The sequence below is a fragment of the Orbicella faveolata genome, unplaced genomic scaffold (genome assembly GCF_042242905.1).
Source record: "Orbicella faveolata isolate gen_17 unplaced genomic scaffold, um_ofav_v1 contig_34, whole genome shotgun sequence".
Taxonomy (NCBI): Eukaryota; Metazoa; Cnidaria; class Anthozoa; order Scleractinia; family Merulinidae; genus Orbicella; species Orbicella faveolata.
In genome coordinates, this window is record NW_028301563.1 from 6,456,170 (window position 1) to 6,472,500 (window position 16,331).

A 16,331-nucleotide genomic window follows, 5' to 3' on the forward strand; every position below is an offset into this window, starting at 1 on the left:
CAAAGACAAAAAAAAACTCCAGAATACAATTCAAGAACAACGACTTCGCATTAGTTTTGCATTCGTTCCCTTTCAGTTCAGTGTTCGAGGGGGGTCAAATCGTGTAAGTCACGTGACAAGCTCGGTCCCAGTTTTCAACACAGCCGAAGGAAAAATCGAGGCAAAGCGAAGTTGTGTTCAAGTTAAAACGATAGGGTCTAAAAGTACTTACGAGTGACCACGAGTGACCAGAAATGACCACGAGTGACCAGGAATGACCACGAGTGACCAGGAATGACCACGAGTGACCAGGAATGACCACGAGTGACCAGGAATGACCACGAGTGACCAGGAATGACCACGAGTGACCAGGAATGACCACGAGTGACCAGGAATGACCACGAGTGACCAGGAATGACCACGAGTGACCAGGAATGACCACGAGTGACCACGAGTGACCACGGTTTAGATTAAGTCAAAAAATTATCATGACGTCATTAAGAAGTCATTGTGAGGTCATTTCATCAAATAATGACCTTACCAATGACCAAACTTACGCTATTTAATAGTGTCGGGAGCACTGCCTGTGCGTTCACAGTTCGATTTTTTTTCTTTCCAAATATTGGCTGTTGACCTTCTGGTTTTTCATGCTTCATTTGTGATCTTTTTTCAGTTGTGAAAGGTAAGAAAATCCGAGCGATCTTATTAAACGTAGTATAAGGGCTCAAAACTTCACTCGCGGACTTTGTCAGTTTTGTTTGATCGAATAACAGATAACGATCTGCACGTGTGGTTGAACTACTAATGAATGAATTAAACTTGTCAAACTATAAGCTTTGTAGGGAACTATAAACTTTCAGTAAAAGCATTTCTTTAAGATTTGTTTCGGCAAGTGAACGTTCAATTTAAGAACGCCAAAACTTATAATAAATATTTCTTGAGAAAATAAAGAGCGTTTTCCATTTACCGAAAAATTCCGAAAATTCCGGTTGGGATGTAAATGGAACACGACTTTATGGTTCGTTCCACTAGAAATTTTCCGGAATAAACGGAATTCCTGAAAAGGTAGTCCCGTTTTCCCGGTGGAAACTTCCCAATGGAAAATTTGTGTTCCATTTACAGATTTCTCGTCTTTATCACCAGTTCCATGCCTTTCGCGGTCTTTTAAGCGGCTAGGCCTCCCTGGGCTCCCTCGTGTTTTGACAAAAATGGCGGCTGATCAGGGTCAGTTTTCTCGCAGCTTTTTGCAAACAAACTTTCAGGGCTACTACGAGTGCTCTGCCTGCCACGTTCTAGCGCCAGATTTAGAAAATTTATAGCAGCACGAAGGTACTGCATATAAAAGTGGTAGGTAGAAATTCCTGCTTGTTGGAAGCTTTTTTTTGCCGGTGCACGTTTCCCGCGTAAAATGTTGCATGAACAGCTCTGAGGAGTTCTTTTGCAATTCTTCGTTCACAGGTGAAGTTTCTGCCACTGTAAACCTAGAAAGATGGGAGGATGCAGATGTCAGACTTCTCATAACCACATATGCCGTTAATAAGCATTTGTTTGGAGGGAAAGCGACGAAGAAAGACGTGTTCGAGAAAATAACAGAACAGTTTACTAAGGCCTCCATTTTGAATATTCGCAGGGGATTCAGAGAAGCGACAGAGAGGGGCCTGTGAACGAATGGGACTTGTGACAAATGGAACGCGCTTTTCCCAAACGGAAACTCCCAATAGAAATTTTCCGAAATTTTTTGTAAATGGAAAACGCCCTAAGTTTTGCGATTTCGGCCAGCCGACCCACCAGACAGCGCGTCGCCAAACATTTTTACCCTGCGTTTGTATTTGTTTAAATTGCACGAGTTTACGTCTTGTTTTCACAATTGAAAAATGTTAACCTTGGAGTATCGAATAAACCATTCTGACTAAAAATCACGGCGTTTTGGTAAGCTGTACAATTCGGGGGTAAGTTAGTTTTCTGACAACAAATCGTGGCCATTTGCCTAGCTGCAACTCGCAAAATTTATGTTTCAATTTGTTTTCAATTTATTTTCAAATTTTGGGTTTCTCTTTCATTTTATGGCATGCAATCTGAAATCTATAGTCCACATACCACGATTTTAAACATCTCGGGGGGGGGGGGGGGAAGGGGAGGGGGAGGGAAGGACATAGAGGAGACACCTCCTTTATCTTGAGTCGTCATTAAAAATTATCGGACATGTTCTAGTTACACTAGTGATCACTAGTTACGTTCACGCGGTGTAACGCAATCCTAGTCCAGTCTGTTCGAGATTTTCCACCTAGTTTTGTAGGTTGCCCAAAGGTCGTATTTTCCGGCCAGAATGGTTTATCTGTTATTCGATCAAACGAAGCATGAAAAGTCCGCGCGTAGTTTTTAGTAAAATCGGGCGAATTTTTCTTCCCTTGCACAAATAAAAAAAAGCAGCTAACATTTGAAAAGGAAAAAAAAATTAAATTGTGAAGCATGGCCACTGCTCTAATCTTTGATTACTACACCAGGAAATAGCCTAGTTAAGGACATTATTCAATGATATGACCTCACAATGACTTCTTAATGACGTCATAATAACATCACTGACGTTTTTTGTTGCAATCTCACTCGTCGTCACTCGTGGTCATTCGTGGTCACTCGTGGTCACTCGTGGTCACTCGTGAGTTCTTTTAGACCCTATCTACCAAACAATGGTGGTGGGTCTTGGTATTATCGCCAAATACAGAGGTCCAGAATTCTCCATGGCTACGGGTCGATGTTTTAACCATTCTTCAAAGAGTCTTACGGGGTCCCTTTCACCGCCGTCTGTACACCACATTTGTTGGGGAGAGCTTCGGGTTTTATTTCGCAAGCCGCCTTGCCTGGTTTTGGTTGGATTTTCTTCGAACTGAACCACTTTGTCTCCATCTGCCATTTGCAAAATGGTGAAGTCTTCCGCGTACGCATTGTAGTGGTCCTGACGGCCTCTGAACACGATGTGTTCTGACAGATTTTTGAAGTTGGCGTTTGTGAGGGCAGCACCATTGTGATTTCCTAATTTACTCTCGGTCCAGAAAATTTCTTCGTCCACTCAACTGTAAGGCTGAGCTCTGTTGGGTCGTTTTCCCTTGCCTTGATACCGGAGCGATTTTGCTTTTAAATTTAGTCTCTTGAGACTTTTTGAACTGCCGTCCGCTGATGATACTATCTGGATAATTCTTTTGACGAAGATACCTGTCGATGGATGCTTGCATCACCCGAACCGAGTCCGGTTCGTATTCGGAGCCGTCTCTTTTCCTCACTTCAGCGTAAAATTTTGTCAAAATCTCGTCCAGAGCTTGTGGGGTGAAACTCTCAATCTCGTCGTCAATATTTCGCGCTTTACACCATTTCATCCATACTGTCAGTCATGTTTGCGTGGTTCGCTTTGTGTTTTTGCTTGCAGCCGACTCGTTTATCTCCGTTATTTCTTCGCTCGACACAACTGGAAAACGGGACTCTTCAAGTCCAAGTGGTGTTGGCAAGAGAACATTTTCATCTGGAACTGAACGTTGCCGTTGTAGTTTATCAGATAACTCAACTTGCAGTGTTTCCGTTCGTGGAATTTGCAAGGGTATTAACGATGCCGTGGTCACCGTGGGCTGTGTTTCTTGTATATCATCTGTGGAAGGTGGCAATCCTGATGATAAACTTTCGTCACTTTACTGTAGAAAATGTGAAAATATCTCAAAATTCACATTGGGGAAAATATCTCCCGTGAGACATTATCTAAAGTACAAATGCCGCCATTTTTTAAAAGCCCCAGCCGTGAAGGGTAAGTTTTTGTTGCTATAGTGATTGTAATCAATGTGGTGATTGGTGGATGTAGATGACAGGACTTAAAATGATTGGTTTATTTAACTGTCCGATTACTGGTGTCCGATTACAGCCAGCTGTCCGATTACACTGTCCGACTAAAACTTAGCAGATTAATTAATGCAAAATACAGCAGTTTATGCACCAATCACATCTGAGGAAATTGTAATTGTTATGATTAATTACTTATACAAACAAAGTTGGCTCAAACTGGCTCTAGTGCGGCCCGGCAGACACCATCTAACGACGGCTCTTAAAGTGCACCTAACCCTAAAAGATTTTTTTCGCTAAAACGAACCCATTTGTTATTCGAAGTATTTGGGCGAAAAAAACTTTGAATTCGGTTGAATCCTCGATTTTCTATGCTCTTTCAAAGTCGCACTTGAAGTGTTGCGCGACCGCGTCTTAGGGAGTCTGGGACGGCGGTTGCTGATGACGTCTACCAAGGAACCAAGCACAATGGCGCTTCAGTCAGCTCTCTGCGTGTGTTCGAGAAAATGGAAAACAAAACTAATCGTTCCAATATATTTTGGGACTAAAACGTCCAAGTTTTGTTTAAAAAACTCTTTTTTTTCGTCACTGGAGTGAGAGTTAAGTTTCGATTCGCAAGACTCCGAAATAAACTTCGATCGAGGACTTTCGACAACAGTGAACTCACTGCTTAGAGCTTGAATGAATGAATGAATGAATGAATGAATGACTGAATGAAAACTTTATTTAAGTCTCAGTCTTAATGGCTGAACACAAGTGTTCTACTAATTGGGGAAACTAAAATATAAAGTAAAATGTATTCACCTAAGATTTAGTAAAATTAAGAAAATATTAAAATATTAAAATTGAATTAAAAAAGAAAAGAGCAATTGAGAGCAATTTGCAATATTTCAAGCGACGATCGGGAAGACCTCCTTGCGGACGAGCTGCTTGAACATTAGGATTGGAAATTTAGATACGAAGTGGAGGAGCAGGCAAACGAAAAGCAGGAAAGAAAACTCAAGGACTGCTTTGGATGGTAATCACAAGATTCCCAGGCGTGTTTATAGCCCGTTTAATTCGTCCTTAGCGAGAAAGTATTTTGTCAAGGTATGGTTGTTCTATTAAATACAGTTTGTGTTTTACTTTCTGGAATGGTTCATGTTTATAAGAGCGACGTAAGCGTTGCAGTTTTCGAGACTTGATGACCTCCAAAACACTGGCTTCGATCTATTGAAAACCGTAGAATTGTTTGGACCTGTATTTTTGACGTTGCGGGAAGCAATACGGAAGGAAACATTTGATACAATTACCGATTTTACATTGTCACACGTTTTAAGTCGTAACTCCAAATAACCAGTGTAAATTTTTCTCAAAGTCTGCAGTAAAATTCGTCAGATAAGCGAAAAGGATGTGTTCCCTAAGCGGTCCGCAGATAATGCTACTCGGTCATATTTTCGACACTATTGCACAGAATATTTGTCGCACTACTGATTGCAAACCTTCGAAAAACTCTGTGAGTCTAACAATTTTGCTATGTAATTCTAAAGGATTAATATTCGACTTTTGTCTAAATCGAAAGAGAAATAAGTGTCGCGTAATCCTCTGTCTCTATCTGTGTAAGGGCCAATTTCCCTTTCCCTCGATTTCAATAGGCAAGATTCACTCCAGTTCACTGACTTTAATTCGACTAACACTCCAATAAGAAGCTCCTGTTTGCTTGTACATAATTCCATCAATCGTCCGCGTCTTTATCCGTCTTATCTGTCGTTACTTCGAGTGAATCGCATACACAACTTCAACGTTTGCCGACGTTTGCCATTACATGCACACTCGAAAAGATCACGTGACTTAAACGCGGGAACTAAACGGCGGGAAAAATACATGAACAATACAGGGAACCCAGCAACACCCCACCCCATGCACAACTTTAGTGGAGCATCACAATACTAAACATGGGTTCCTATATCCAACATATTTAAATAACAAGCGTCAATATCAATGTCAATGTCCTTGTTCACGGTGTCTCTCAATCACGGCTGGGATTTCTCGGTTCTTTCAATAAGCAAAGTTTCTGTATGGGTCGCACCAATGATGTCGAAGCTCCGGTTTTGACTTCCACAGTTCGCACAAACCCACCTCTTCCGCGAACTACTTTGACGACTTGGCCCATGCGCCACTGCCCTCTTGGCAACGGTTCATCTACAAGAAGCACAAGATCTCCAACTTCTGCGTTTCGGCGGGGTCTGCGCCATTTCTGTCTCTCCTGTAACGCTGGAACATACTCATTCAACCATCTCTTCCAGAAATGGTCAGCCAAAATCTGCGTCTGTCGCCACTTCTTTCTAACAAAGATATCTTCTTTCACAAAGGATCCCGGCGGCAAGGTGTGGACAGGTCTCTGCAGCAACAGGTGGTTGGGGGGTTAAAGGTTCACAATCGTTTGGATCTTCAGAAGCAGGAGCAAGCGGCCTGGAATTTAAAATCGACTCAACCTCGGTAAGGACCGTTGTTAACATCTCTTCGTCAACGAAGCCTTTCCCAAGAATAGTCTTCAGGGCTGTACGGGTGCTGCGTATCAGTCTTTCCCAGACCCCACTGGCGCGTGAAGCCCTTGGCGGTTGGAACATCCACTGACATCCCTTCTGGAGCAGTTCGTCTTGGATTTGTTTCTGATTCCAGTCTTCAATGGCGGTTAATTTGTTGTGATCTCTTTTTCAGCACCAACGAAGTTAGACCCGTTGTCAGAGTAAATACACTTGGGTGGACCTCCTCGATTGATAAATCTTCTGAAAACATCAATGAAGCAATCTGTTTCCAGGGAAGTAGCCACCTCCAGGTAAACTGCTCTAGAGTTCAAACAAGTAAATATGGCGCCCCATCTCTTGACCACTGATCTTCCCCTCTTGACATTTAGTGGGCCAAAGTAGTCGACTCCAGTATACGTGAAGCATGGCTCATAGGCTGTGATACGAAATGCAGGTAAGGTGGCCATCATTTGCTCCATCCTAACTGCCCTCTGTTTCTTGCACGTAAGGCATGATCGTACAACCTCGCGCACGGCAGACCTTCCTTTGGGTATCCAAAACTGTTCCCTTAACTGTGCCAATATGTGATCCTGATCAGCATGAGCTAGCTTCTGGTGAAATGCTTGGATCAGCAATTGAGTCACATGATGTTTTGGGGGAACAATCATAGGGAACTTGGCTTCCAATGCAATGGGTGCTTCAGAAATGCGGCCTCCAACTCTCAAAATACCATTTACCAACACTGGCCGCAGCCTAACAATTTCATTCGAGCTCTTGACGTTCCCTCGTTTTTTCAACTCTCCAATTTCCTCTTGATAAACTTCATTTTGCACGAGCTTCACTATGGCACTGGTTGCTCTCTCCAAATCCTCTGTTGTTAGGTACTTGACACTGTTGTCCACGTTGTTGTCTCTACGATGCTGCAGGTATGCTTTGAACTTCAACAACCAGGCTACCTTCTTCTGCAGCACTGTCCAAGAAGAGTACCTCACAAGTAGTTCATACAACTTGCCCAAAGCCGTCAAGGTGAATATGGCCTTCTCATTCTTGACTTCCAAGTCGTCTTCCGGTAGTTCACCAAAATCTGCCTGGGGCCATTCTTCCTCAGGTTCTGACAAAAATGCGGGACCGCTAAACCATCTCTCACTGCTTAGAAGCTGGTGTGCCGAAAGCCCACGAGATGCACCATCTGCTGGGTTAAGGGATCCTGGACAGTGTCTCCACTGACTCGGCTTAGACATATCCCTGATCTCAGAAACTCGATTTGCAACGTATGTCTTGAATCTACGAAATTCATTGTTGATGTACTGCAAAGTGATCTTGGAATCTGTCCAAAAGAATATCAAGGAAATATTCAAATCAATCTCCTTTAGGATCACTGCATGAGCACGTACTGCAATTGTGGCAGCCTGCAGCTCTAGCCTTGGCACGGAGACATACTGTAGAGGAGCGGTGCGGCTCTTGGCCATGATAAAGAAACAACTCATGGTCCCGTCCTCAGCTTCTTTTCTCAAATATGAGACAGTTCCGTACCCATATTCTGATGCATCACTGAAATGGTGGAGTTGAAATGACACGCTGGTTGAACAGCCACCAGGAAAGTAACAGCGAGGGATGCTTACTTGACTAAGGAATACATACATACATACATACATACATACATACATACATACATACTTTATTGACTTTCCCTTTAGAGGCTTTTCAAAGACAATACAATAATAATTTAAAACTACTTAAAAACTCTAAGATTCATTAAGATTAATTAACTAGAATTAGGAATCTATAAAATCCTTAATAAGTTTACGTTTAAGATAAAACTTAAAAGCAGATACTTTCTCGAGAGTTTTTAGAGAGCTATCCATGGAGTTCCAGATACTGACTGTTCTGTAGTAGAACGTTCTCTGACCGCTGGCAGACTTAAAAAGAGGAATGTTCAGCATTTGTGAACTTCTTGTGGCACGTCCGCTTATTTCTCCTCGCTTACTGAACTGGGAAGACAGATACTCCGGCACGCGAGATGTCAGACATTTGTAGGCCATGATAGCGCTCCTGAAATATAACTGAGTCGCGACTGGTAGCCATTTAAGCTCTTTTAAAACTGGTGTGATGTGATCATATTTGTGTGTACTGGTCGCAATTCGAGCGGCAAAGTTCTGAATACCTTGTAATTTATTTATATTACTTTTTGATGTATTCGCCCACACGTTCGAACAATAAAAAAGTTTACTAAAAACTAAAGTATTTATAATAGTTAGTAGGGTGCATTTGTCAAAAACATGCTTTGTGCGGCTTATTTGACCGAGACAAGACATACAGGAGGAGACAGTTTTGGTAATGTGTTCGTCATAGGTCAGGTACCAACTCTTCCTTCCACTTCTTTCAGCCTTTCAACAAGTCCTCTGGTAACTTGTCGTCTCAAGGGAGCTTCAGCTGGCAAGTCTTCTGCATCACTCTTTTAGCGGGAAGCAGGACTGGCCCAAACATGCCGAGTGGATCAAAGGTGGAGCTTATCGTTGACAAACATCCTCGCCTTGTGTCCTCATTCAACTGTTTCTGTGGCAGCGATACCTTTACCTCAAATGAATCAGTTTCAGTGTTCCACTGCAGCCCAAGTGCTCTTTCAATGGGGAGCTTATCAAGATCAAGATTCTTGACAGTTCTTTCCTCCGCCGGAATGGCAGCCAATACCTCTTTGATGTTGAAAACGAATTTCGTCAGGCGAAAGTTGTCTTTCTTCAACAACTGTATCAATTGCAGTGAGGCTCTAAGAGGGACTCTCTATCGGGACCGAGTGTGATTGAAAAAAATGTGGCACAGGGTTGGAAAAATGGACCCCTTGATATTTCGTCCAGAGATAACCTATGGTATGCTAAGAATCGTGATATAAGTCTTAAGTTCTAGAGTTTTGACATTTTTGAGAAAATTACGAAAAACCGTCGACAACCCGTGAAGCCGAAAAATCACAGAATTGAGATCAAATTTCATGATCAGATAATCGAACTCGCGTGAGGGCGCATAGCAATTTATGGTTTTCCTTAGTTTATAATTTTATTTAGGAGATATTGCTAAGCTGCCTTAATGATATTTCAGACTTACAAATGTAATTCCGAATTCCTGGAGAGCAAGCGAAGAGAACCAAAATTTCTAGACTTTGAAAATCAAAAATTCCATACCGATTTCAAACATCTCAAAACATACTCGGTATTATGTAGAATTCTTTCAAAATTCAATTCTAGCAGGTACAAGCGCTGTTTTTGAACGTGATATTATTTTTTTCTTGGCAAAAGTTATTTCTGAGGCAAGCGGCCCCATGCAAGTTGACCCAATTTGACCTTTCGAAGAGATTTTATTTAGCCAGGAAATGTAAACAATCCGACTAGCCTTAGCTCGCTTTCTGAGCAAACCATTGAAAAACCCTGCCATTTCCTATTAAAACTACCCAGTGAACCTGAGATAATACTTCGATGACAGCTTTCCTTCCAAATGGGTGTTTGAAGGCAAATAATTTTGATGCTCTCAGTTAATTTTTCCATTGCTTTCTTGTTGCCGCGCTTTATAATTTAGGGTCATATCTTGACATCGAGCTTGTACGCCGGTTCCAGGCTAAGCTTGTGTAACACTTTTCCGGAAAATCAATCCATATGTTGCAATATCTACCTCTTAGTGAGCAACCTCTTGATATTCATTTAGTTTCTTGTATAATAAAAAAAATTCCTAAGCGCAAGACGTAAATCTCGGTCTAGTGAGCGTAACGCAATCTTTCCTTCGTCACTTCCGTACCAGGTGATTAATTTTTTTTCTGACGGGGGAGGGAGAAAGAAGTTTTCCCATGTAAACAATTTCTTTTTCTTGTTGATGTTGCAGTGTTTGCACCAGAGCGCACCATTGCGGGAATCCCGCGTTACAATCAGAGATGGCTCCCAGAAAAACGGAAAAAGGGTCTATTTGGAGACTGGAAGGTTTTGAAACAAAATTGCGCGGGTGCAAGCCGGAAAACAAATTTCCTGGAAAGCGCAAACTAATATAAATCCGCTGCAGTATCTTAGTGAGACGGATTCTAAGAAGAAAGTCTATAAGACAGAGCTATTGTGGTGTGATATATCTTTGTTACAAGTTAGCAAGGGAGCTAAATCTTGGACTTTAGTGCTTCGAGGGTCTTGACCGCATTGACCACCAACTAGCCGCTGAAACGAGCAATTTCTCTCCATCGTCCAATTTTTCAACCGATGACGCAGAGCAAATGACTCAATTTGGGTAGTAGACACATGCGTCCTAATAAAACCCGGGATGCCGAATAGTAAATGATTGATTTCAAAGTGATTTTTTTTTGACAAAGTGAGCGCTCAAGATTATACAATACACTTCAAAAGACCTAAACTTATTTTGCTGCATATATCTTTGTAAAGCTGCAAAGATTTTAATTCTAGTGGAGTTTGTCCGCGTAATAAGGTTCGCCGAATTTAAGAAAAAGTTAGAAACCTCGCACGTGCTGGCTTCGCTTATCGGGCGAGCGATCAAAAAGTTCAATTTCAAAAGATAACAGCTTGAACGCCGAGAGAATTCTATATTAAGAACTTTTTTAGAGGTAAATAAACCGTTTGTCACAGATCTATTTGCGTTTGGTAATTATCTGTTTTAAACTTGGATCTCTCTCGATGGCAACTCTCAAAACAGTTTTACGTGCTCTTTGCTCGTACGAAAAGAAACATGTCTTGTGCGAACCCAAAAGCAAATCATTTTCAGTTTTCGAAGAGATAGTTTTCGAGAATCATATAAAAGAGTGCGTCTACTTCTGCATCAAAAGGTATCTTGTTGAAGATAATTCCTGAAAAGTTAGATGCGCCACGAAGGGGATCTATTTGCGTGTTCACCTTCTATCGGCAAATTGGTAAATACAATTAATACAAATTACAAAAACTCGCTTTGCGGCCAGTAACTAGCCCTTTTTCAGATATATATTACTATTCCCTTTTATCTAGCTTTAGGAAATTATTAGCAATGGACCTGCCTAGGCATTTAACTTTTGGAGCTAAAACTAGATAGGATTTCTAGTTTGTTGCACAGTCACTAGAAAATGGGAAAAGTAAATGTGTTGCGTGTATATACACCAATTCAAAGTATTGCAGACAAAGAACTCTCCTTCAAAATAGGCTTGTGATTACAAATAAAAAAGTTACAAAAAACCAGAACGAAAACATTGTATACCAGTAAGGAAGAAAATGAAGAAATGAGCAAGAGCAAGACAAAAATAGCAACGCGGATTTATTTGCGGCACGCGATCACTTAGATGTAAAGATTGCGTGACATCGATCTGGGTCTATTTTTCAGTTCAATTAGTTCCTTCACTTCTTGCCTCTTTTCATTAGAAATATTCAATGCAAAACTCAATAGATATGCAGAGGATGCTTTATATGCAAGATGTAAACCCAGGTCCCGCAAAAATATTGCACAAGCCAGAGAAAGGTGAGCCAAGGCTAGTCGAATTGGTTTCATTTCCTGGTTAAACAAAATCTCTCGGAAAGGCCAAACTGGGTCAACTTGCAGGGGCCGCTTGCCTCAAAAATACCTTTTGCCAAGAAAAAATTATATCACGTTCAAAAACAGCGCTTGTACCTGCTAGAATTGAATTTTGAAAGAATTCTACATAATATCGAGTATGTTTTGAGATGTTTGAAAACGGTATGAAATTTTTGATTTTCAAAGTCTAGAAATTTTGGTTCTCTTCGCTTGCTCTCCAGGAATTCGGAATTACATTTGTAAGTCTGAAATATCATCAAGGCAGCTTAGCAATATCTCCTAAATAAAATTATAAACTAAGAAAAACCATAATTTGCTATGCGCCCTCACGCGAGTTCGATTATCTGATCATGAAATTTGATCTCATTTCTGTGATTTTTCGGCTTCACGGGTTGTCGACGGTTTTTCGTAATTTTCTCAAAAATGTAAAACTCTAGAACTTAAAACTTATATCACGATTCTTAGCATACCATAGGTTATCTCTAGACGAAATATGAAGGGGTCCATTTTTCGGACCTTGTGCGCCCCTCACGCGGTGGTTAGGTAGAGCGGCTCTTAATTGCTCGTTCGGTGGTGGGCACGGAAAACAAGCAATCGTCCACATAGATACGATACCACACACTTCCTTGCTAAACTCAGTTTGGTTATCGATAGCTGTCCGATGTAGAGCCCAAGCAGCAATACATGGAGAATCTGCCTTTTCAAACAAATGGACAGTCATCCTGTGGTCACTTGGCTGCTCATCCATTCCTTCACTCCACCACAAGAATCGTAAGGCTTCAGCATCCTCCTCTGCAAAAGCTACTCTGTGAAACATACTCTCAATGTCAGAGGCCACAGCTACCTCATCCTTCCTAAACCGAAACAGCACTCCAATGAGCGAGTTGTTCAGCTGTGGGCCCTGGAGCAGTTGTTTATTAAGCGAGGTTCCACCATACTCTGCAGCTGCATCATACACCACTCGCACTTTAGCCTTGTTGGGGTTGATCACACCATGGTGCGGAAGATACCATGTGCGGTTACTGGTGGGGGATGCTTCTTCTTTAGACAACTTGACAACATACCCTTTGACAACATAGTCATTCATCACTGCTCTGTATTGCTCACCAAACTCTGGATCTCGATCAAACCGTTTCTTTAACTGCTTCTTCTTTGCTAAGAGTCGGTTGTGCGGCAGATGGCAGTCGTCATCTCGCCACAGGAGGCCAACTTCATATCTCCCATTCTTCAACCTGGTCGTCCTTTCCAATATTTCCAGCGCCCTGTTGTCTTCAACACTGTTGGCACTGTCACCATCATTTCCAAATCCGTACGACTCAGAAGCCCAAAACTTCTCTACTTGCTGGTGGAGTTGCATGGTTGACTCATCCTCAGCCCAGTCAAATTCAAAAACAGAAAGTGCAACTGGCTTGCTGTCATCTTCCTTTCTGTTTGTTGGCCCAGCTACACACCATCCAAATGGGGTCTTCGATGCATACGGCTCGGACTGAGGATTGTCTCCCCAGCAGTAATGCAGCACTATGTGAGCCTGTGGCACGTCCTGACCAATGAGGACTGACACTTCGTTCAAGTCCACTGGAACATTCGGAAACTCCAAGTCCTTAAGGTGGGACCATTCTGACAGATCCAGCTTATCTGGGCAGTACCGGTCTGACACATTTAAACTCTCTACTGTCAAAGCATGATGGACTTAGAAACAGGGTCCATCTTGATCAGCTGGGCGGACCAGGAAGATAACTTTGGCTAATTCACAGTCATGATTATTCTGAGTCACAGTATTGATGCTTACTTTCTCGGTAGCACCTTGAAGTTTCAGTTTTCCTGCAAGTTGTGACGTAATCATGGAACTAACGGCAGCTGTGTCTAGCAGACCATAAGTAGTAACAATGGCTCCATTGTCAGCAACGACAGACAGGGGTACTACTTTCAGCAGCACAAAACTTCACTTTACATTTTCCATAGTTGCATTATTTACAGTCAGGTCAGCCCTTGCAGGAATACTCTGATCAACATTCCTTTCAGTTTCGCTGACTTCACGCGGTATCACCCCAGGTGCATGTAACAGTGAATGGTGACTTAAGGGGTGAGCACAGTCCTTTCCATACAACCGTTCTTTTCAGAGCACCTCTTTCTCACATGAGAAGTAGATAGACAACGGTAACACAGTGCATTAGATCTTGCAAACCGTCGCCGCCAACTTAAACTCTTTGTCGGAAAGACTGAACATCTCGAAATTCTATGCTTTCCCTTGCAAATCTTACAAACTTCACCTCGGCTCCGGCCACTTCAGCCACTGGATCATCTTCCGCTGGTAAGACCTCTCTCGTCCCTTGATTAATACTAGCATCTGCAACAGTAACCTCCGTTGTCATGGTGGTAATTGGTGTCCCACTCGCTGGTTTCAACATGAGGGGTTGTTTCTTGGATCTGTTACCACTGCCAACTCTTGCCGTCAGGGTGCTTGATCTTCCATACACCGGGTCATTCTCGGTTTGCGACTCTCCATTAATGAATGCAGAAAGCTCTTTCAGTGTTGGCTCCTTGCCACCTGTCCTTTCACGGTAAAACTTAGCTGACCTTCTCCATTTAGCTTGCAAGGGGTCTGGTAGACGGTCAAAAATTTGTCGCATATTGGTAGTACAATCAAGCTCATTTGACTGCAAATCGATCATTGCCCAGCAACAGTTCTGAAGTTTGTCGGAAGGAGTTGAAAGAGCCACACTGTCACCATTTCTTATTTTGGGACCACTAATAACAGAAGATTTAAGTGCCTCAACAATCATAGCATTTTGTCCAAACCTCTACTTCAGCACCTGTAGAGCCAGACGACAACCATTTGGTAGGCCTTGGTAGTTCTCAATAACTTCCCGCACTTTCCCAGTTGTGTAAGTCATTAAATAGTCCATTTTCTCATTGTCAGTTAGTGAGGCTCTATTCTCTACTTGATCTCTGAAATTAGCTCTAGACCGCAGGTACCGAGATGGATCACCATCAAATGGAGTGGGTGCAGGTGGTGGCTGCATCAGTCTGAGCTCCATCGTTTCCCAGAAGTCTGCTCGAGGTTCGTAGTTGCCTTCGCAATAGTGCAAGAGTCTCCTTCAGCTGCAACTTGGTTCACAGTATCTCCACTGCTATTAACAATGTCTTGCTGCAAGGGAGTGGTTGGCAAGGTAAATTTTGGTACCTTTGTATTTAAGGTAACTTTCGGTTGTCCTGCTGCTGGATCAGGTGCATGTGGATGCTTCAGTAATTCATCATGTGCTCTGGGGCTGCTGTGCCCTTCCTTGACAAATGTTTCCTGTGGGTGTAGTCCATGCGACGACGTGGGTGTAGTCCATGCGATGGTAGCACTCTCGGTCATCGCTAGGGTCATCGGAGCCCAAATACTGCTCCTCATCTTCTTTAATCGCATCTTCATAGATTTTGCCAATAGCAGCGGCAGCAGCAAAATCTACCCTGAACCTTGCCCTTACTGCTTCTTTCCTCGCAGCTTCAACACTGTCAAGTTGAGCAATCCTCACTTCTAACTCTGCTTGCCTTGCCTTAGCTTGGAGAGCCCTTGCTCTTGAGGAAGTGCTTGACGCTTGTGAAGCTTTACAGCTCTTTGTTTTTGCGCTCGATTTAGTAGACTTCCGTTCCTCATGACTGCGTCGACCAGCATCAATCATCCATTTCTGGACAGTTTCACGAATAAGCTCTACTTCAGTATAGAGGTTGTCATACACTTGAGTGTCAGGTATTTGTTCTTCTTCAGTGAGAAGTTCTTGTATCTCCTCATGAAGATCACCAAACTCTTTAAAACACTCCTTTAATTTCACAGATTCCTTACTGACTAGCTCCAAATTTTTATCAAGTCCCATAAATGTTCCAATGTTGGCAATCCGTGACTGTATTTCTCTTTTGAGCTTGTTTCTTTCCCTTTTTCGTTCACTGAGGCAATAAGCTTTGCCTTTTTCGATTAACCTTGGTTGTCTTCTTTCAATAACATTCCGGTCCAATTCCAAGTTTCCTTCTCCATTCCAAATTTTCTCTGAAACACGCACATCAGCTTCCATAACAGAATCGATCCCTCCATTTTCTCTTGTAGAATAGCCCGACTCTTTTCCATGGGCTCCTAACATTGTAGAATAAGCCTGAGGCCAACGCATCGCCTTCTCATTAATTTGGAGTTTCCGCGTGTTCATGTGCAGTGGTTCGGCCATCGTCGCTCGTAAGATCCCACATCGACATCGTAAACAATCAATTTCCAAGTTGCAGTTTCGACAAAGAAATCCTCCACCACCAGTAATAGGAGAACTCGAAACCACAATTTAGCGCCAAATAATGCTGGTACCAAAACCAACCATAGAAACGCAACGATGGTCGAAGAACGACGATTTGAAGCCAAACAAATTCCAAACAGCTTGTGTAATTCAGCGACTCGAAGTAACTGTAAGGGCCAATTTCCCTTTCCCTCGGTTTCAATAGGCAAGATTCACTCTAGTTCACTGACTTTAATTCGAC

At 42.4% G+C, this 16,331-nt stretch overlaps 1 protein-coding gene across 1 annotated transcript; it reads right to left on the minus strand.

The window, feature by feature from the left end:
• Positions 1-5,809: 5,809 nt before the first annotated feature.
• LOC149104408 (uncharacterized) lies at positions 5,810-14,866 on the minus strand. The gene is made up of 5 exons (XM_089272224.1): positions 14,634-14,866; positions 14,090-14,576; positions 12,299-13,428; positions 6,509-7,934; positions 5,810-6,181 (listed from the first exon to the last, which is right to left on the minus strand). The coding sequence occupies exons 1-5, from the start codon at positions 14,864-14,866 to the stop codon at positions 5,810-5,812; spliced, it is 3,648 nt and encodes a 1,215-aa protein (XP_089128350.1).
• Positions 14,867-16,331: the final 1,465 nt, after the last annotated feature.

Excerpts from the sequence above, each read along its gene's own strand:
- LOC149104408 (XM_089272224.1), bottom strand. The coding sequence starts at position 14,866 with ATGGAGCTCAGACTGATGCAGCCACCACCTGCACCCACTCCATTTGAT. Across the intron at positions 14,577-14,633 it reads CTGGCTCTACAGGTGCTGAA|TGGTCCCAAAATAAGAAATG; the intron begins GTAGAGGTTTGG and ends TTCTGTTATTAG. Across the intron at positions 13,429-14,089 it reads CCGGAGCCGAGGTGAAGTTT|GACTTGGAGTTTCCGAATGT; the intron begins GTAAGATTTGCA and ends TCCCACCTTAAG.